We start from the raw sequence: 20,627 nt of genomic DNA, 5'->3' as shown, positions 1-20,627 counted from the left end.
AATAATAGTAATCAATTTAACCACAAGTTCCTTTAAAAAAAGTGCTCAACACTACATTATTGACGTTATAAACCCCACAAACAGTCAATGCCCACCAAAACAAACACTGTTATCCTCTCACCAGCTGTGTCTTTGGCTGTCAGAGAAAATCATTTTTGATATGAATAGCTATACTTTCATGAAAGCATTCCTTTCTCACTGAAGTTGGGTGCAAATTGACTTCAATGAAATACAAACCTTGGCATCCATAAATTTACAGTTCATTTGTGGTGGCATTTCTTCAGTCAGTAGACAGAAATACCTAGAATTACCCATACTCTTTGTCATGTAACCTCTGATTTTTCCACACTGTAGTGCTGGTCTTTGATACATTCACTTCCATTGCCAATAAAGTCCAGGTGATGATAGTTTTCTGTTTGCACAAACCTACAGTAGCCCATTGACATGATCATAGTCATATGTACAAACATTAAGAAAGAAAATGGTAGACAGAGTTAGAAAAAAAACAAATTTAATGTAGTACAATATAATATGAAAGCAAAATGTACAGCAGTTACGCACTGATATTTTTTTTTTATCATTTGAACTAACCAGCCTTCAAAAAAGTTATTAATCTAACATTTAAATTCAGATATAATTCACCTAAGATTTCACATTACATGTCATAGATTATTTTCAGTTAACTTCAGTAATCACATACACAACAAAATAACTAGGCACAATACTGTTACATCTATTTAACGGACAAAGTTAGCATTTCCACCTATTCCTGAGATCTGAGTTATCTGTTTCTTAAGAGACCATTGAAAATCACAACAGAGAATAAAGCAGAATGAACTGATGTAGCAGCATGGTGATTAAGTAAACATGCATGCACCGATAGTACATAATCTCTTCTTGAGACCACATTTTGGTATCTTTATGTGGATGTATTATGGTTAAGCCATGAGAAAACATTTGGAAACTCCAGATCAAAATACAGACAGGAAACAGGAATCTGTTCAGTAAGAGCAGATTCTCAAATAGTAAACCCGGGTGGAGATTCTTAAAATAATGGACCGACATCCTCTTGACAGGACCCTGAGGTCAACACAACATTGTCCAGCCCAATCTCTCCTCCAATGTTTTTCCCATGCTGAGCTTCAAAGATGATCTGAAAGACATTCAATGATAACATTGCATCTTTAGTTTGTTGATTCCATTAGTGAGCGAACAGTTTTTAAAATATACTGTGAATATAACGTTTTACAGAAAAAATCCAACATAGCAGACTAATGATACGTTTGTGCTGTTCAACCTTCTGTGGTTGGTATTATTGTTGTTAGCAGTACGGCACTGGTTTGACAATCAAATATTGATTATTTGTGTTATAGAAAAAAAAAGACTCACGGATTGTGGTGCTTCCTGTTTCCAGGCCACAGTGAGGAGCTCTGTCTGCCAGCCCTGATCTTTGCTTTGGCTCTGCTCCCATACTGGGTAGGCATTGTTATCCAGCAGCACCCTGAGAGTTCCCACATTTTGTCCCACCACACGGTAGTCAAAGGTGAGGCAGAAGCTGCCCTGCTGGGCGCGGTCACTGAGCAGCAACTTCAGCTTGGCTACTTCCTCTGGCTCCCCTAAGAGTCCACTCATGGCCATGTAGTACTCAGCACCTGAAAGAGTTTGCAGCACTTATTAGTGAATGCATCTAAATGCATGGATCCCAAATAATATGAGGAAGCACATCAATAATTCTATTACCGTTATGGTAGGCTACACTCCAGTCCATATCATCAGTCTTGTCTTGGACCCACTCACATGCTCCCTGATCAAAGTTGCAGTCCATGATGAACTCTATGGAGTAGAAGCAGAAGATCAAATTAACAAATTAGTCACATCAGCAGTCTTGTTAATACAATGGCACCAAAGAGATATTTGATTACCTTCTTGAACTGGTGTTATTTCAATTTCTTTGACCTCTGTGGCAGGGCCAAACACTGATTCAAAGTCCTCTGATACTGTGGGACAAAAATCAGTGTGAATTCTTACATTTTAAGCATAATTAACACACATTTTCTACACCACTTCACCAGGTACACATAGCTTAAACTATTGCATACAGAAGTCCTGCAATAAATCCTACTTTTATAAAGGTTATAATCTTGAATTTGAATAAAAACTGCAACATTTATTGCATTCTTTTATGCAAGGTGTACCTCATAATTTGGCAACTGATTATATAGTATTTCAGCTAAAGGTAACCATCCCATCAGGGAATAAGTGAAAGCAAACACAACTTTGTCACAATTACATTCTTACAGAACCTCATAAATCTGCCCCTCACATTATGCCTCATAAAAGTGACAAAGAACTATTTGTTTACAAATTGTTCTTCAAATATGTGATCGTAAAAAAAACATTCCAAAATGATGCAACAAAGAGATTTTCCCTGATGAAACAAAAGTCAGAAAGGGCCTTTTTACCAACAGGTGTGGACCTGCCCTGCTGTCACTCATGTCTTGAGATGAAACTACAACTTTAGGATGCAGCCCCCCCAAGTATTTTAAAGCTCTTGGAGCAAACCACCCCCATGGCAAAGAGCCTTAGAGAGTCAGACGAGTGACAGCTGGGGTTATTGAACCTGCGCACCTAGTGTTAGAGGTCTAGAGTGCTGATGACAGACTTTCCAACTAGGAGTCAAGTCTGTTTGCACAACAGCTGTTTTGGGGAAAACATAATAAAAGGCTTGGAGGCTTTGGTAACCTCCCTCCCTTCCTTGGCCAGCTCTCAGGAGATGGGAAGCAGGATGAGTTGTATCCCTGGGCTCTCACATGCCGACAGAGTAAAATTCCTCCCTGGAGGTGATGGATGTCTTGGGGCCTGTCTCCTCTTGCTATCTGAGCTCTTACACAGGCTCGGATGTTTCCATAAAGAGTAAGATTAGTGGTGAAAGGTAACCTCATGTATGGGATTTCCCTTTAAGGTGCATACCTCTGCATGGCCACACTGCCCACTCTTCTCTTGTTATCTGATGAAAGTGTCTGTTGCCAGAATGTGCATACATACACACAACTCAGGTGTGAAACACTGCTACAATGCAAGCTGCTAATGTTTGCAGTTTGTTCTCTGCACATCCCAGAATGCAAAGCACATCTGGCTACAGGAGCCATTTAGCTCAAACCTGTGAAGTAGTTGGGCTGAATCGAGGTGGGTTGACATTCCCACCATAAAACAAACTGTTCCAGAGTTCGTTTGGAACCAGACTGAGAACCACCTCATAAAAGTGGTCTAGGTCTGGTTGTTTTGGGTCACACGATGTGATTATTGTGTTCACACATCCAAACTAACAGCACCAAGAGGGTGAATGCTCTATGGTTTAATTCAACCGAACAAAAAAAAACTGTTATTGGCCCTATTTTGACAATGCTTGTGGAAATGACAGCATCAGTAATAATACTTTTGTTTCACTTTTGTTCTCTAAAAAGAGGCAACAAATGTGTGTTTCTCCATTGCTACTAACATCAAACCCTCCAAGAAGAGGTGTATAGGTCTGAGAGGAGCCCGAGGTCAACAGAGGACATGAAGCAACAAGCCCCATTCTTCTCTGGTCAAGGTCTTAGACCTGACCTGTTATTTGTTTCAGCTGCTGCAAAACTGATAATTGTATTCAGATGCTGAGTAGACACAAAAAGCAAAGTCTTTGTAGAATCAGAGTTGTTTAGTCTGTGTATGTTTAATACATTGTGGACCACCCAGAATTACTGCAAGGCAGCCAAATGAAAAGGAAACTTACTGAAAACATCTCCTCTTGGATTGAGCAGGTTGTCTTCCGTTTCCTCCTCCTCCTCTTCTTCTTCTCCTTCTTCTTCCTCAGGAAATACATCCACTTGTGTCTGCTCAGTTTGGGGGCCAATATAGACCTCTCCATCATAGTCAAACGGCTGCTCACGGGGCTTAGGAGGCGGGGTCGCTACTGGTTCAGGGATAACATTTTTGATGTCTTCGTTGTCCAGCGTACCTCCCAGAATCCTGGTCCTCACTTGGGAGTCTGGGATGGCTGCAGGCAGGAAGAGGAATCAGATTAGACATGTGGAACTGCAATCATGAGTGGGAAAGATAGTATTTTACCAGGATTCAGATGCATTTGTCGTCATGTTTTTTGCAGCTGGTGTTCTCGTTCTACTCCATGCAGATGAAGCATGACAGCGGCATTCATTGCACATAATTTAAATTAGTGTTTGAAGCGCACAAGCATTTTATCACACAAGTTCTTTGTATGAAGCGTCATGCTGAGGAGTCCAGGTCTCATATCAAGCTGTGTGCACGGAGGATGTACAACATTGGCAGCCATGAGCAAGGCGGAGAGATTCGAGAGGTGTTCTTAAAAGAAGGAGGCAAGAGGAGTGAAGGAATGGGGTTGCAGAGCAGGGAGTAAACAGCGGAAGCAGAGTCTTGGATTCCACACAGTCTCACCATTGAGGAAATCATCTGCACTGCCTTTGTCTCCATTCCACGACCTCTGATAAAACGGCTTGACTAAGAAGAATAAAGGCATCTTTTATTTACGCTAAAACCCCTTGTCTATTCTGTTTATGCAATTTGGCTACAAGAGGATTCACCTGTTATAATCTGGTTTTAAAGAGTACAGCACAACCTGTCTTTTTCCTTCCTCTTCATATGGCTGGCTACCCTTCAAGTCATATTTAGACAGGTGTGTTTTCAATCAGTCGCTCTCTCTCTGGCTAACATCTGTAAAGAGGCTTGCACTCTGACGGCAGGAAACTAGCCTTGGCAGGGCCGTTGTTTGCTGATGCTTATAGAGTCCAAATGAAATATGTGGCTGTAAAACAGCTCCTGACCTATCTGACTCACTAAACTCATCTGGAAAAGGCCTTAGAAAGGAGTTTTTAAAAATTATAGGCCTTAATTGACATGTTTTTATTACATTTCAAATGGCATCCCTAAAAAGAATTAATTTATAATTCTGTGTGCTGTTCTTGGATCTCACCAGAGCACTCAAAGCCATTGCCTCTGAAGCCAGACTTGCACCTGCACTTGTAGGATCCGTGAGTGTTCACACAGGCAGCATGGTGGCTGCACTTGTGGCTGCCGGCTGCACACTCATCAAGGTCTGAAATTGGAAGAAGCCTATTTGTACCTTTAGGAGCAGTATATATTGCAAATGTTTCACCATTGGACACTCGTATACCTTACCTACACAGTCATATTTGCCGTCAACATATTTCAGGTCGTAGCCATCCTGGCACTTGCAGAAGTAGCTTCCGAAGGTGTTCACGCATTGTCTGTTGTATGGGCAGAGGTTGTTCCCAGTCACACATTCATCAATATCTGAAGGGAAACAAAAGAGGGGAAGAAATTAAAAGGCCTCTAATTACTTATCATGTTTGAATTATTTACAAAACATAAACATAGATGTACAGAGGGTCAAAATTGCTGTCCTTTACTTTTCCTGAAGACTATTTTCGTGGGTCTGGTGCAGACAACTGTGTGCTTCCTCTAATTCACATGGGGTCATCACCTGCTTTTTTTCATCTGCCAGCAGGAAGCTTTACCGTCACCGTTGTCGGTGTACTACATTACCCCATCCTGGTGATCATGAACATGATCCCTCACTGGTTTCCCACTAGCACCACTGCTAATTTGTGTTTGAACACAAGCCAGACTGGAAGCAGTTCTTCCACTGAGTCTATTCACTAAGATATTGATATTGTTCTGCATGCAACAAACAACTTAACACAGGAGGAAATAGGTACAAGATGGATTTTAATCCAATGGTCATCATTAGTAACGCTTTTGAAAGTGATAGTGCCAATAATTGCTGTAGTGACAATAATAATAATAATAATTTACCTTTGTTATTTCATTCAGTCTCATTATTAGGTCATTTACTTCATGTATGTCCAGCACCCTAATGTAATAGCCTACAGCAAGTTAGGGGTCCATTGTGTCTAGTAAAGACTGCAATATTGCTCAGGTTTATACTGATACTCATGAGGGTTAATTACTTGTCTGTTATGGTACATTACATTTGGAAAAATGTACTTTTTGGCACATTCTCAGAGTAAAAGTGTACTTCTGTTGTACCTCTATTTGTGCGTGTGTTGGACTCATGGTAATCCTGAAGTTTAATGCTCCAGAACTATTATATTACTTCCCCTGTGTGATCAGTATGCCAGACTGGCTCTGTCACAGCTCGAGAAGTTTTGTGGGAACGAATATAACTTAATTGCATCCATCTGATTTACAAGCCAAGAATGCAAAGGCCACATAATAGAATCTCTACGGAATTGTTCCAAGGTCAATCCTTTTCCACTCTTTATTTCTTATTTAGATAAGAGCTATTGATCCATCTGTTTTTATACTCTTAGGCCCGTCTCTAATCATGATGTCAGGTTTTTCCTGCATGATGCTTAAAATCACCATGTCACCATGTCTATAATCTATTATTATGTTTGTGATAACTCACCTACACAAGTCCTCCCATCTTGCCCCAGTTGCAGCCCTCCAGATGGGCAAAGACAGCGGATCTCCCCCTGAACTTCCTCACATCCGTACTGACAGTGAGCAATAGAGCATGTCCTGGAATCTACATGCATGAACACAAAAGCAAAAAAACACACATTTCATTTGATTTTTTGTGTGTGTGCGAGTTTCCAGTATGTAGGTATGGATAGCAGCATGATGGAACTCACTTGCACAAGATCCATCAGGCATTAAAGTGTAACCGTTGAGACAGTAGCACTTGTAACTTCCATGGGTGTTCATGCAGCGATGCTCACAGGGACGAGGCTTCAGGCCGCACTCATTCAGATCTAGAAATAATAGTTATACTCATTTTTTCACCCTGCAACATCTTTTTTTCTAAAACCTAAAAATGCATGTTTTAACAGAAATCGTTTTTATTGTAACACATACCTCAAATTAGCAAGTAAAGCCAACTGGATATTAGATTATCCTCTACCCAGTTTGACCCAGGTTTTCCAGACTCCAGCTACCCACCTTGATTACACGTCTTTCCGGTGTATCCAGGGAAACACTTGCATTTGTTGGGGCCAACGCATTCTCCGTGCTTGCAGCCCTGGTCACATTGAGCTGGTAAAACAGTTAACATGAAGAGAATACCACCAGAAATATTAGTGGTTTGAGATGGATTATAGTCAAACCACACATCTCTATCATGCAGGCAAGGTTTTTCAATCGAGACATCCAATCCAGTCATTTCCTCCCCATTTTCTGGGTTAGGAAAATACTTCCATGAAAAGGATAACAATTGTTTGGACGCTGTGTGTTGTAGCAGTAAATTAGAGTAAACTCTTGCCCTTGTCTGGGTCTTGGGCCTGGTTGGATTTGGAATTGTCTTGGCCTTGTTTGTCAAGATGTTCCTAGCTGTTGATTTTGGATCAGTTTTTACAGAACATTGCCTGTGTATTCTCACATGATGCATAACATGATTTCTGTATATTCTCACTCCCTAATCACTACAATACCATTAGAAAGACACTTTTGCCTATTATGGTTTTGCACAGGATTCAATTTGCCTTGGACTTGGCTTGACCTGGAATGGACTGAACCACTCAGGACCGCTCTTACCCTCACACTGTCCTTTATTGTTTTTCTTCCAGCCATAGCAACACTCCAGTCTCCTGCCATAGCGACACACACCTGGTTGGTTTCCAGTAAGGACTTGTCTGTAGTGCCTTTGTAGAACAAGAGAGGAGCAGAAGGTAATATGTGTAATTTCACTGTCTCAGAAAAATTTATAGCCTATACTCTGGTTAATGTGTGAAACATCAGATCACAAATCTGTCTTTTAAGCAGAATTGTATCACAATGTCAACAATGAAAATATAAGAAAAAAGTAAAATATTAACATGAAAAAAATAACCCAACACATCCACAGTCTGACTTGACTTTCTTAATTGTAGATTACAGCCATCACTGTCTTCTAATTTTGGTCCCAATGGTGTGGAAAAACGAGCAACCTAAATTAAGTGTCCCCTCACAGGCTTGCTTAGTGATAAAAGTGGGCTCCCTGTGGAGCAGCAGCCAGCTGACAGGATGTAGGCTACAGATGGAGAAAAACATACTAATCACACACTTCCTGCATTGCACATATACCTTATGCCCAACCATATGTTCTTCCTTCTCACTGTACCTTGATCTTCACCGAACTCCAATTTCCGGAGTCAGATGAGATTCGTCTGTGAAGTTATTCTTAGCTGCGGTCAGCGAGTCAGCAATGCATTGAAAATAACCTACAGTTTAGATTATATTGCATGCATGCATGCATGTATTTTTACCCTGTAAATTAAATTAAGATGTCAAGACTTATGGTTAAGATGCCATTTGACCCATTTTAAGCAAATGTATGTCAGAATCACACAGCCAAATCTGACTTTAGGTCTTTCAGCATCCTTATCTTTACTTTCAAGCTTAGAGCCAAACTCTAATATACCAGATGTTTAGATGTCACAGGGGGTAGCATCCTATAAGCAGCCTCGGCTCCAGTGGGACTGGGGGAATCTGAGACTTGATCGAAATCAACCAGAATAGCCCACAGGAGAAGGGCTCCTTGGTGTGACAGGTGCTCGTCAGTTATTAACAGTTGCTGTGCCACATTTAGCTGACACACTGTCATAGCTGACATAGCCATCTGGTGGCAGGGGCAACAGTGTGTACATACCATCCGAACAACAGTTTTCCCCATAAAGATTTAAAGCACATAATACAGTGTCAAATAGCTCCACTTAGGGTGAAAGCATGTGGACAAACTAGCAGTTAAAATGGTAGTAATAACCTTTTTTAGCTGCAGTAAGTTGTATATTAGGCAACACTTTTTGTGGTACTATGGGTTTATTATTGGTGCTTGTCAGAGTCATTGCAATGTGATAGAAACGAAAACAAAGAAAACATTGAAATATATCTGACATTATCCTGGAAGGTCTTATAAAGTGAATATTCTTCCAAGAAAAGTTTCCACCTGCTGCAGAAGTAGAAACATACTATGCAATATCAACCCACTCTAGTTCATTGACTTACCTATGGGCTCCTGCACTACCAGAGCAGATGTGGAGCAGGAGGACCAGAGCACCAACCAAGGTGATCGGCTGCATGTCTGTGACTGTGAGCAGCCGGCGAGCTTTGCTTCCCACGGGGCTGACTTTGGTTTCTGTGAGTTGCAACTATTCCTCCTGGGGGCTTACGCTCATTAAAATGCTTAGACAGGAGCAGGTCTTAGTTGAGCCTTTACACAAGGCAAGCCGGATTTCATGTATTTCCAGAGCACAAAGTCAAAGTCTCCTCCAGGGGAAAAATGTCTCTCACTCTCTTCAATGCTGCAGCTCTACTCCTTGTCCCATAATTTGCTTCCTCTTCTTCCTCTCTGAAATTCCAGAGGTGGGTTGACACTCTGTGAAATGACACTGCACTGTGAGGGATAGGTTGTGACTTTTGGAGGTAGGAGTGGGTTTGTAAGGGGGGTGGGGATTATGTTTAGGGGTGCTCCTCTCTCCACTGAAACCCTATACAAGAGCACATGAAACTTTCTTCCTGTGGATCACCAGTAGGAAAAATCCTACTGTTGTACAAATGTCAATCGCAGGGCAACCTATTGAGTTTGTTTCCTCTCTGAGATAACATGAGCTGTCATGCATTCGTAGCTTGATGATCTGCCCGTGCAGGTTTTTCTTTCTTTTTGTGGGATAATTAGCTGTATCAGCTAATTGTGGAACTCAGACATGCACAGGCCTGTCATTAGCAGCTGCAGCACTCTTTGATGTCTTACTCTCAGGTAGCACATAAAGCGTTGCTCTCTCACACATGCTAATTCCAAGTTCAGCCATAAAATTGTTTAATGAGTTTTCACGCTTTCAAAGTCCGCACCAACATCTGGTTCTGATCCTCCATACCATTAGAAATGGACAGGTGATGTTTCTGTGTTAGATCACATTCGTTGTAGAAATACTTCTTATTCCATGCTTTTATGACAGAGATAATTTTTGCACTGAAATACGTTACTCATTGTATGTTTGCTCACTGCCACATTGTCTGAAGAGGCTCAAAATGCTATGGAAACAGCTTCAGGTGAGAAAAAGTCTGCAGTTAACACTCTAGTTGAGCTCAACAATACAAGTCTGTGAATATTCTGCAGATAGTCAGCACTCATGTCAAGAAGCAGAAATGTTTAAGCTTGTCAAATATTGTTTTTTTTTTTTTTTATCTCATTTTGTTTGGACAGCGTGAGGTCAAATTAATTTCAATCTTGACACTGCCATGAGTTGGTGTGGCTCTGTTCAGGAGACATTTGTGGGTCAGGCAAAGCCCAGGTAGATTAAATTGAATCTAAATTTTACACCTGCAACCTAAAATTATGTTAGTATTATTAAGTTACATTGGTATAGGGTAGGAATTTGGCATAAACAGCATTGCTAATCTTGAGTATTTTGTCATACTTCTCTGAATGGATTTAGCTGCCACATTTGAACCCTAAAAATAATGAATATTAGGCCAGCAGAACAGCATTATTTCAATTACATTAAATGTCTTTGAGTAATAGCATATTAGTTGTAGTAGCATAGAATAACCCCCACAATGACAATGTTATGTTGGACCTGGATGGCAAAATTTCCCCAATAATAGAACTTTTGATCCATTGATCTGCCAGTCTAGTTAGAGAGACTGAGGGGAAATAAAACAAAGTTAAAGGGATTTTCGAAACCAACCAGATTTGGGGTTTTAACATTCGGGGCTGGAGCCACAGGAGCAAACCCTCCTAGATCCCCGGCTCCGCCCCTGGCTTTGCTCATGTATTGCTTCAGAACAAATCAGCAAGAGCTCACAAACACTCACAACAGAGCAAAGGGTTCACAACGGCAATTAAGATGAACCTGAACTCATATTGCAGAATCCACATGCAGCAATTCCTAAATGTTAATCCAGGAGGACGCTCGGGAGCTGGAGGAAGTGTGGTTGCTGGGAAGCAGGCAGTGATTACCACAAATATGCAGCATTGAATAGTGGTGTTGGCACAAAGTACGTAATATCTGTTAATATGGTAGCAAATATGTGGAAAACCCCCATGGATAGTAACAATTAGAATGTTATTTTCTAACCTGAAACACAGTCTTTAGTTCACCATAGTTTAGTTTTAATGACCAGGGTATTTTCTGTAACCTTATTCAGGAAGTTTTACTTTCTACCTTGAGGAAGCTTAGTTAAAGTTTTCCTCAGAGTGATAATCTAGATAATCAAATAACAGCCTCACAAAACAATGACTTGTTGTGTTTTTGTTTGCTGCACAGTGTCAGGCTCTGGCCTGCGTTATTGCATTAACAAAGAATGTAATTGTCTGTGTGCAGTACAGTGCATGACATTATTACACTGTTAAACTGCTTGCTAGTTATCTGTAGTACTTTCAGTGATTACTACTTTCATTTCAGGCTTAATTTATTCAACACCTCCAAAGAAGAGCCCCTACACTACAGAATAACACACACAAATGTGTTTCTTGTCTGCAACCAGACTCTGCATGACATCTCATGCATAGGTTATATATACTATACATTAAAACCGTTTCCTTGTTTGCTATGTAGGTGGATGCTCATAACAACAGCACCATCTTCTGTCCAGGAGAGAGTCCTGGTATTTAGACCCTGGCTCCAACTTTTATTAAACAGGATTTCTGGGAAGTTTAGTGGCTTTTCAGTTTGATATTTTGCAGGCTGAAGTAAGTGAATTAGTTTTAAATGAAAATAAGATTGAATAATTGGTAGGACTACAACTAATAATAATTTTTCATTGTTGATTATTTTTTGATTAATCAATTAGTTGTTTGGTCTATAACATATCTAAAAATAGTGAACTACTTTCAGTGTTTCCAAAAAGCCCAACATAATGTCCTTAGATGTATGTTAGGCACAACAGAAACCAGAAAATATTCACATTTGAAAGGCAGGAATCAGAAATGTTTGACTTATTTTTCTTACATTCCACACAAGATTTACTAAAACTTAAAAAATAATAACTAATTACTGATTAATTAATTAATTAATTAATTAATTAATTAATTAATTAATTAATAATAAAATACTTGGCAATTAGTTTAATAGTTAAAACTAAAATAACTAAAAGATACATTTTTTAAGCTAGTTTGTGGTATGAAGTACTGTGTGCTTTTAGTTAGATAAACATATTTCACAAAAGCCTTGCTAATATTTATTTCTCCAAATATTACAAGTGTGTATTTTGATTTTATATATATAAATATATATATATATATTTATATATATATATATATATATATATATATATATATATATATATATATATATATATATATATATATATTTAGAGTCTATTTTGTCATCAAAATACACACTTGTAATATGTAAAATGTATATATATATATATATTTAGAGTCTATTTTGTCATCAAAATACACACTTGTAATATGTAAAATGTATTTACGCTATAGGCACAAAAAGCGTAAATACATTTTCTAAAAGCGTAAATACATTTTCCTTTAAAGACCTCAGAGATTAAAGTTTGTCTTTCCTTATTTTAGTTCAATAATGATTTCTGTCAGGAGGGGGAGACACAGTTCAGCACTTGCCAACATGCTAAGAGGAAGACAACAAAAGCCAGACAAAAGGCCATGTGTTTCTTAATTATTTGCCTGTAATCTTCATTTTATCTGAGTTTCACTTTTAATTATAACAAAATCAAATTGTTGTATCACCTGGAATGCAGATCTGTTTCAATTCTACAGAAGTAAGGAATGTTTTTATGCATCCCAATGCATTGTTTTTGGATTTAATGTGATCTGCATAGATCAACAGAAAATCTGTTTGTGAGTGGAATTTTACCAGCAGTGGTGATTTTCTTTGCCTTTGTCTCTTCTCTGTCAACAGAGGTCCCTTTCTGTCTGCATATATAAATGGCATCATATCGTGAATGAGAGTACAGATTGAGGCACATTGTATTATTATTGATGTGTTCATCTACTTTGCTGTTTTTTTGTGGTTATTTGCATTGGGTTGTAATCAGTAAAGAGTTACTTTTATAATTTTAGGGTATGGTTTGGATCTAGACTTAACTCATACTGGACCTTTTACATGTATGTGCTCTTTATCCTTTCTCTACTTATGTTTTAAACCTGGCTGTAAGTGGTGCAGCAAGTTGTTTCTAGTTTTCAGGAAGTGTGCCTCCCCACTTCCTGACATTTCGCACAGGCTCCAAGCTTGCAGACATGAGTCAATAAAGTTATAATTCGATAATGCAGCTGAAACTGCAGACTCCTGTAACCCCAGTTATCCTCCCTGTATGATGCATGTTTTTTCATCAGTGGCCCTTACATTGGGTACCCATATATGTATCCACTTAGAGTCCCTCACTTTGGCCCCTGGCACAATGAGCAATGCTTTTACTATAAAAGGAGAGACGAGACTGTTGAGTAGTTATTTTGAAAGTGATGTGTGTACACAACCACATCCTGCCCTGAGTGGGAGATGAAATGAGCAATAAATGCACTGCAGAGAGTACTGACTGCTGTAAAAAATGGGCCACTGCTCATCAAATGTGGCACATTGTTTCAGGTAATGTGTTCAAATGCACTAAAATATTATTTTACTAAAGTTTATATAATACACATTCAAAATAATCTGTGAACAACAACCACTGTTGCATTGTTGTGTTTGAATTTGATTCACAATCAGACAAATGTCCATCTGGCTTCAAAGCTTCAGACTCCAAAATATGCCAAATTGTAGCCTTTATAAAACCACTAAAATCTGATAATTCGTGTATGACTCCAGGATTGCACCAGATCTTTGCAACACTGCAGGGAGGGAACAGTGACTTCCTCCTGCAATAATAGATGGGTGACCTTGAGAAATCCTTTTTACTGGGTGTGTAACGCTCTGACATATTTGACAGGTTTGACAGTTTGAGAGTGTGTGAGGACAAAGGATGAAATGCAATAACCAAATTATATCACTATAATGTGCAGTGCTTTCGTGTGGCAGGGAAACACAACACACACATTGTAGCAAAGGAGAGAAAACACCTTTGTACAGGGCAACTTTTAGTGTCCAAAAGAACCAAGATTCATTTTTGTACTTATAGTTGTAATTGTGTGGCTTTAACCTTTGTGTGACCCAACAGAGACCTCCCCTTATTCCCAAAAAGTAGATCTTATAAATCCAGGTGCGCCTCCTGGAACATCTGCTGCCCTCAGATTACACAACAACATGCTGCTGCTAAGTGAGGTTGAACCCAGTGCAGCCAGAGAGACGGACCTAAGGGGATTCAGGCTGTCTGCGTGATCACACAGACACTCTAGTCCCTCAACATGACGTGCTAAACGCAAACTTTGGCCTCAGCTGGACACCTTGCATTCTCCACTCATTAATAATGCAGCACTTGTACCATGCTGTGAGGGTGATTTGATGTGGAAGCACCAGACATCTCAAGAGGCTTGATGTGTGGCTCACCATTATTTATTAATGGGCTAGCCTGGTCAGAGACATAACAGTGGCCATTAAATCTGTCACAGTCTCAAACAAAGCTCTTACTGTACACTTGCCACTCTGCAGACACTGATGACAGGCCTATAGCTGTAACGTTACATCAGTTGCTTTGCTATAGTTGTACCACAATCTTCCTTTATTAGAGGAGAGTAGCTATTGTCTGCTGCATTAATGCTGACTTTTCTATAATCCAGGGGATGAATTAAAACAATGTTTTTTTTTATCCCCTGAGGGTTCTCGGCTAGACCTTACATGCAGTTAAACAACCTCTCTGCACACTGTATGTTGCAGAATGTTTGTTACTTCCATTTCTTCAAATCTGTGGTTAGCTAATGTGGGACTTCCCCTGTGCACTTCCTGTCAGATGACTATATCTAAATCCACGTCTCCTTTACACAGCCTCTTTTATTAAAGGGGTACACAACATAAATAAATATGTAATAAGAATGTTATTTCCCTGGCTTCAGAGAGTTTAATCAATTTTGTGTACATGAACTTCTCTTTCTCGAAGTCAGAAACCAAAGGCAGTGACCATCCAGAGACAATCACTGGAAGAATGAGTAGAGTAGCCCTCCTGCAGCAGAGAGTGAGGCGGAGGGACCACTTGACCCAGCAATGCAGCTGCTCCCAGCCTGCTGTTGGGTCATTTTCTGTAATCAGTAAAGCATGAAAATATGGTGCCAAAAAGTTAGACTTCCATGCATAAAAATACCCAGATTTTCACTGCTCTTCATCATCTATTGGGCCCATAGGACTTGCGCACCAAAGGCTTCTGCCTGCTACTTTAGTGCTTTGCTAACTTGAATGTGAATGAAAAGATTTAATGTTACAGCTCTTCTAGACTTTCCAAATGTTATCGTACCATATGTATCCAATCCTGAAAGTGAAATGACTCATTTTGTGGGGCTAGTGACTTAGGGAGGAAAAAAAAGTTATCTGTTGATTCTTCCGTTTCTTTACCAATAAAAGGCAAGGGAAAAAGGCTTTCTGGGCCCAATGGCATCACGTGACGGACCCGAAAATAGTAATTCTACTGTTTCTACTAGGTGCTGGATGGAAATAGCAAGCAAACTAGCGGAGGGCTAGCTAGCTAGTTAGCAAGCTAGCTTGTTAATTCCAATATGATTTCATGATAAACTGGTTACAGAAAAAAATTGCTGAATAAATAATTTTAGCAATAGTAATGTGCTTTCATAACCTTTGACGACAAGAGTTTGTGGATGAAGCATTCTGTTAAATTGTACTCATTTAGCGTTTTGCTCTCCATACTTTGTACGACTTTTCTGCTTGTTGGATCGATATGCAAAACTTACCTCAGTTAGTTGGTGACTTGCAGCATGTTGGTTTATTGGGTTTATACAGAAGCTAACCCGCTACCACTGTTGCAGTGGCAACGTTATACATAAAAATCACTGATCATCCTGCACTTTTAATTGGAATGGTAATGTTTGAGTTTTAACACTTTAGGTTTTGGATTTGGGAGAGAGTTGTTCATGTTCACTAGTATGTTTGAACTGTCTTAGTCCATAGGCATAACATGTAAGAACTTTAAGAATTACCCCATGTCCTCTAACCTAAACAAGTTACACAACTTTTTTTAAGGTCCTTTTGTCACGAATGCTCGATCGTGCTTAACCTTTTGTTATCTGTATTCTACTTTTGTAGTTAAATCTATGATTTGCTAATTAGTTCTAGGAACCTTGTCAGCCTATATATAATTTCTAGGTGTGATACAAAACACAATTTTCCATGCTGTTTTTATCAAAGCTACAATTACTGGAACATGTCCCTGTAATAATGTAGCTTCTCGTCACAGTGATATAGATTGATATTGTAGCTACAAGTTGCATTGTTCTTTGATGTCTGCAGGGGCTCAATTTGACATTTAACCTTTTAATGTGGCAAGACCCCAAAGGTCAGAGTTTAAAGCTGCCCTTTATTCTTCTTAACTGGGGAGGTTCGTGTTGTGTTTAATTACATAACTATGTACCCGAAGAAGAAAACCCACCTCACCTTAGTGTAAACTGCATGCCTAACAGGATCAGACATGCTGCAGTATCACTTTTAACTCCAACCATGTGTGTGCACAAGAGCTTAATGTGCCTGCACTATTGTAGAGATTATAGGCTCCTGACAATACATTTAAAAATGGCTGTGCTGTTATTACAGACTTGTGTGGTGCATCAGCATGATGAAAAACAACCAGATTTCATTTCCTGTTTCTAGTTAGAATAAGCTTTGTATCTATTGCTGCAGGGGCGCACAAAATACAGGGATAAAACAAGTCTCCACAGACATGCAATTTTAAACTGCAGTGATTAACTGTTTCAGGTTGTATACAATATATTATTTAACTGTAAGATATGACTGTATTGGCTGTATGTATGTTTGGGTATTTGTATGCATATATACTGTGTGTATGCATGATTTATTCCCTATCAATTATGTAACTTAACTTGCTCATTCTGCTCAGTTTGTAAAGTTTGAGACGTGCAGACCTGCATGTTACACCTACAGGTTCCTCTGCAGTGCTGCACAGCATGAAGTGGAAACAGCCGGCCAGAAAAGGAAGAGACAAAATGTCAGAAAAAAAGCAGAAGTCGGAAGCTACAGTTTTAAAACTTTGAGCCAAGCTTTGTCTCGACTGCTTCCACAGACCCACTTCGAGCTATAAACAAACATACACAAACGCATCTCAAAGTACTTATGCACATTAATTACAGGAGCTCAACCTATTTTCATACCTGAATACCTTAGCTTTAGTCCCAGCTTTTTAGACTAGTGCAAACATGAGTGCAGAATACTTGAGATGTAATGTAAGTTTGTGTGCTTTATGATGTTATCACAAAAGTAAACATAGTTGCAAACATGTACAAAGTATTGACATGTTAATCCTTTCATTTGGCCAATATGCTGCACATCCAGTTAAAACATGCTGCATTTGGCCAGATGGACTGACAGCTAAGCACATTCCCCAGACAGTTCTCAACAAGCTGTCTTATGCTCACGTTTCAGAAGAATTGTTTCAGCTAACATTACTCAAAAAAACAAATCACATGCTTCAGGCACAGACGTTTCATAAAATAAAATTCACAAGCATTGCCCTTTCTTAGAATATACAAACAGACTCCTGCACCAAAGTTTCACATCTCACAAGTATAATGTGTGCAGCTTTTGTTGCGATTCACTGACAAATGGATCAGGCTGTTCTGTACATTGGGCAGTTCACACAAAATGTTCCCCAGAAACTGTAACATTTTGGTACGCACATTAACATCATGATGACATAGCTGGAAGCGTCTTTAAGTCTGTACATGGGCCTCCATATTTACCTGCAAGCATATTTTGATGGCACATTTTATATGATACTTAGTACATCATGAGTCATAAAGTTTAAAATTAGATTTTTTTTTACTTCCTGACTTGCTTACAAACAAGCATTACAAATTTACCAGTGGCCAGCAAAATTTAAAAGCTTAATTTAACATTATGTAAGACAGTACTCACTGTAAATTCACTAGCACATTTAACAGTGGGAGTTTTACTCATACAATTTGGCACTGCAGCTCTTTCACCATATCCTGTTACGCACCTTTGAAGCTGGCTTCAGACACATTCACAAACAGGCCTCTGTAACATACAGCCGCACTGTAAAAAAAAAAAAAAAAAAAAAAACTTGTTAAGGTGTGAAGGAGATTGAACAGTCGGAGCATGATAACACTCTGGTCAGCTCCAAAGTAGATGTTGCCACCTTATCAAATATTAATGCAAAAATAAAACCAGCACATTATAAATGCTTTAAAAGTTGTTATACATCATCTCGGTGCAATGCTCATCATGTGCAGATACTGTAATAAGCTGGCAGGAAAGCCATACTGTAAGTTAGAGACTCTGCATAAGTGGGAGGAGGAGTAGTTGACACATTGTGTAGCTCTGAGGATTTGTTAAGACCATTATCCTGCTCTGGTATGATGTACACAAGCCACAAGGACTTAACTAAAGGGCAACATCATTAGTGGAGCTTTGGATCTTTGTGTCCAATAACAACAATCACAACAATGAGGCATCAATGCCCTGTCCTATATCATTCATGGGAAATATTGCCAGCAAAATAATGTGATTACTAAGACAGTATCTGACAGAGAAAAACCGAACTGTATTGTCATTTCATGATGTGTGTCAGTTTCTTTGTAGGGAAGTATAGAGGTCTGCTTTAAACTCAACTTTAGTCTGCACTCTGAACAGATAGAGGCATGTAATCTTCTATCAAAATGAAACTACCTTTCATGCAGCCTTGATTTAGACTAAACCTGCAACTATGACGATATCCCATATGTTCTTATATAGTAAACTAAAAAAGACCCCACAGAAAAGATAGCAACACTAGATAAAAGCAGTCAGTAGAAAAAGTCCTGGTTCCATCTCATACATTATCTGCCTATAGCTCTAATAACTGTGTCTAGAGGTTGTGTTCAGGACCACTTACTCAGCATCTGAGCCTGAAGGACAAACCCTGAGTTCACTTTTGTCAACATTTCTGCATATACGCCTCACTGTTTGAACTTTCCCTTAGCTTGAAATGATTGTACAGATAGTCACATTTATCACAGTACTGATCACAGTTCTGCAAATTTCCTGATGAATTTAGCACTTGATGGCTCATCTCAAGAATCTATCTCTTTACATCTCCTTGCAGTAGAGGTTCTGCTCTGTTTTCCCTCTCTTTTGTCTTATTGTCTGTGCCTGCAGACCTAAAACACTCACTTCCAGTGTTCACATCACATGATTACTGCCACACAACCTCTATGTCCCCCTTTAAACGCATGCAAACTGGTGTCTCACTTCACACTTGCTCCTCTCACTTCCTGTCTCTTTGTCACACATGATCACTGTTTTCATGCTAGCTTAAACCCTCACCTTGATCTTGTGGTGCTGCAGTTATAGCTGCATGTAACACTGTGTATTCTTCCTGCTCGTAGACGCACACTGTAAGTACATGAGGGCACTGGTGCTGAAAGGGGGCATTTAGGTTGCCGTGCTCACAGCTGGTGGGCTACTGAGCTCACCAGGGTGACTCTTGCAGCTCAAAGGTTGCATGCACATGTCACATTGAATTACACTACAGTGCATCTCCAGTCAGTGCACTGGGGACACATCTGCCTATTAGTCAGATTGCAAAATTGGTGTCCACCATTCCAAAGAAGCCTTTGTTTTTTGAATTAAATTACCTTTTGTGTCTAACCTTTCTCACTTCATGTGATTGTTGATCTCTTACACAGTTAGTTTAGTTTAGTGAATGCTTTTGAGCTTTTAGTTTTAATGTTTATGGCTACACAAAAATATTTGACATTTAAAAAAATCAGGCTGCTTTCTTGTCTGTAGGTTAGTTTCAACTTCAATATCTTCCTCTTTTTCTGTGCAGTTTGTTTATGTTTTGCATGTGCTGTCATGGTTATCGAGACTGTTGGTTGGCACATTTTTTGTGAACATCCTGACTGTTGAACGCCAGACTGTTTTTTTCTTATTAGGCGCCTGTGATTGTGATGAAGTTACCTCTGGGTTTCAGTGTTTCTCTGTGGAGAACTGTTTATCTTTTGCTAAACATCTGTTTTCATACACCATCTATCATACATCTTACATTCTTATTCAATCAGGCAGTAAAATAATTGACAAAAAGCCTCTCTGGTGGCATCACTGTAAACACAAAATACAATCTCCTTAACTTTTAGCAAGTCATTCATTTTTATTTTTTTCAAATTAGATTTCAAATGCAACAGTTATACTGAATGTTGTATATTTTATTAAGCACAGTACATGTAAAAGCCCAACTAGAGAATATGCAAAACCCTTTTTTTTGTTAAATTGCATTGTCGCTATCAAATAAAATCATCTGATGCTTTTCAACTGTGATTTCATAATTCACATGTTTGCTTTAGTTAGTGAGTATTTATGTTTCACATAATGACCTGTAAGCCCTTTCTACTGCCACACTTAGTATGTAATTCTGCAGGACTGACACCATAAATGCATGGTTCTTTCTCTACTAAATTGGGGTTTGCCATTCTTTACTCTTAACAGCCCTCAGAGAATAAGAAACAGGTC

The 20,627-nt window shown here is 39.2% G+C and overlaps 1 protein-coding gene across 2 annotated transcripts; it reads right to left on the bottom strand.

Moving 5' to 3' along the window:
- Positions 1 to 494: 494 nt before the first annotated feature.
- egfl6 (EGF-like-domain, multiple 6) lies at positions 495 to 9,276 on the bottom strand. 2 transcript variants are annotated; one of them, XM_059342180.1, is made up of 13 exons: positions 9,040 to 9,276; positions 7,591 to 7,697; positions 7,000 to 7,092; positions 6,693 to 6,812; positions 6,467 to 6,586; positions 5,194 to 5,328; positions 4,988 to 5,110; positions 4,453 to 4,515; positions 3,773 to 4,036; positions 1,923 to 1,997; positions 1,741 to 1,833; positions 1,390 to 1,652; positions 495 to 1,153 (listed from the first exon to the last, which is right to left on the bottom strand). In XM_059342180.1, the coding sequence occupies exons 1-13, from the start codon at positions 9,111 to 9,113 to the stop codon at positions 1,046 to 1,048; spliced, it is 1,638 nt and encodes a 545-aa protein (XP_059198163.1). In that variant the 5' UTR covers positions 9,114 to 9,276; the 3' UTR covers positions 495 to 1,045. The 2 variants fall into 2 exon arrangements, with proteins under 2 accessions (XP_059198163.1, XP_059198164.1); XM_059342181.1 differs by lacking the exons at positions 4,453 to 4,515; positions 4,988 to 5,110.
- Between the last annotated feature and the right edge of the window lie 11,351 nt (positions 9,277 to 20,627).

Source organism: Centropristis striata, chromosome 10 (assembly GCF_030273125.1).
Source record: "Centropristis striata isolate RG_2023a ecotype Rhode Island chromosome 10, C.striata_1.0, whole genome shotgun sequence".
Lineage (NCBI taxonomy): Eukaryota > Metazoa > Chordata > Actinopteri > Perciformes > Serranidae > Centropristis > Centropristis striata.
This window is presented reverse-complemented; position numbering and strand designations above follow the sequence as displayed.

Bases quoted from the DNA above. Each gene is read 5' to 3' on its own strand.
- egfl6 (XM_059342180.1), bottom strand. From the start codon at position 9,113: ATGCAGCCGATCACCTTGGTTGGTGCTCTGGTCCTCCTGCTCCACATC. The intron at 6,813-6,999 runs GTGGGTAGCTGG...TATTATTTCTAG, and splicing joins CGGAAAGACGTGTAATCAAG to ATCTGAATGAGTGCGGCCTG. The intron at 4,516-4,987 runs GTGAGATCCAAG...TATTCTTCTTAG, and splicing joins CAATGGCTTTGAGTGCTCTG to TCAAGCCGTTTTATCAGAGG.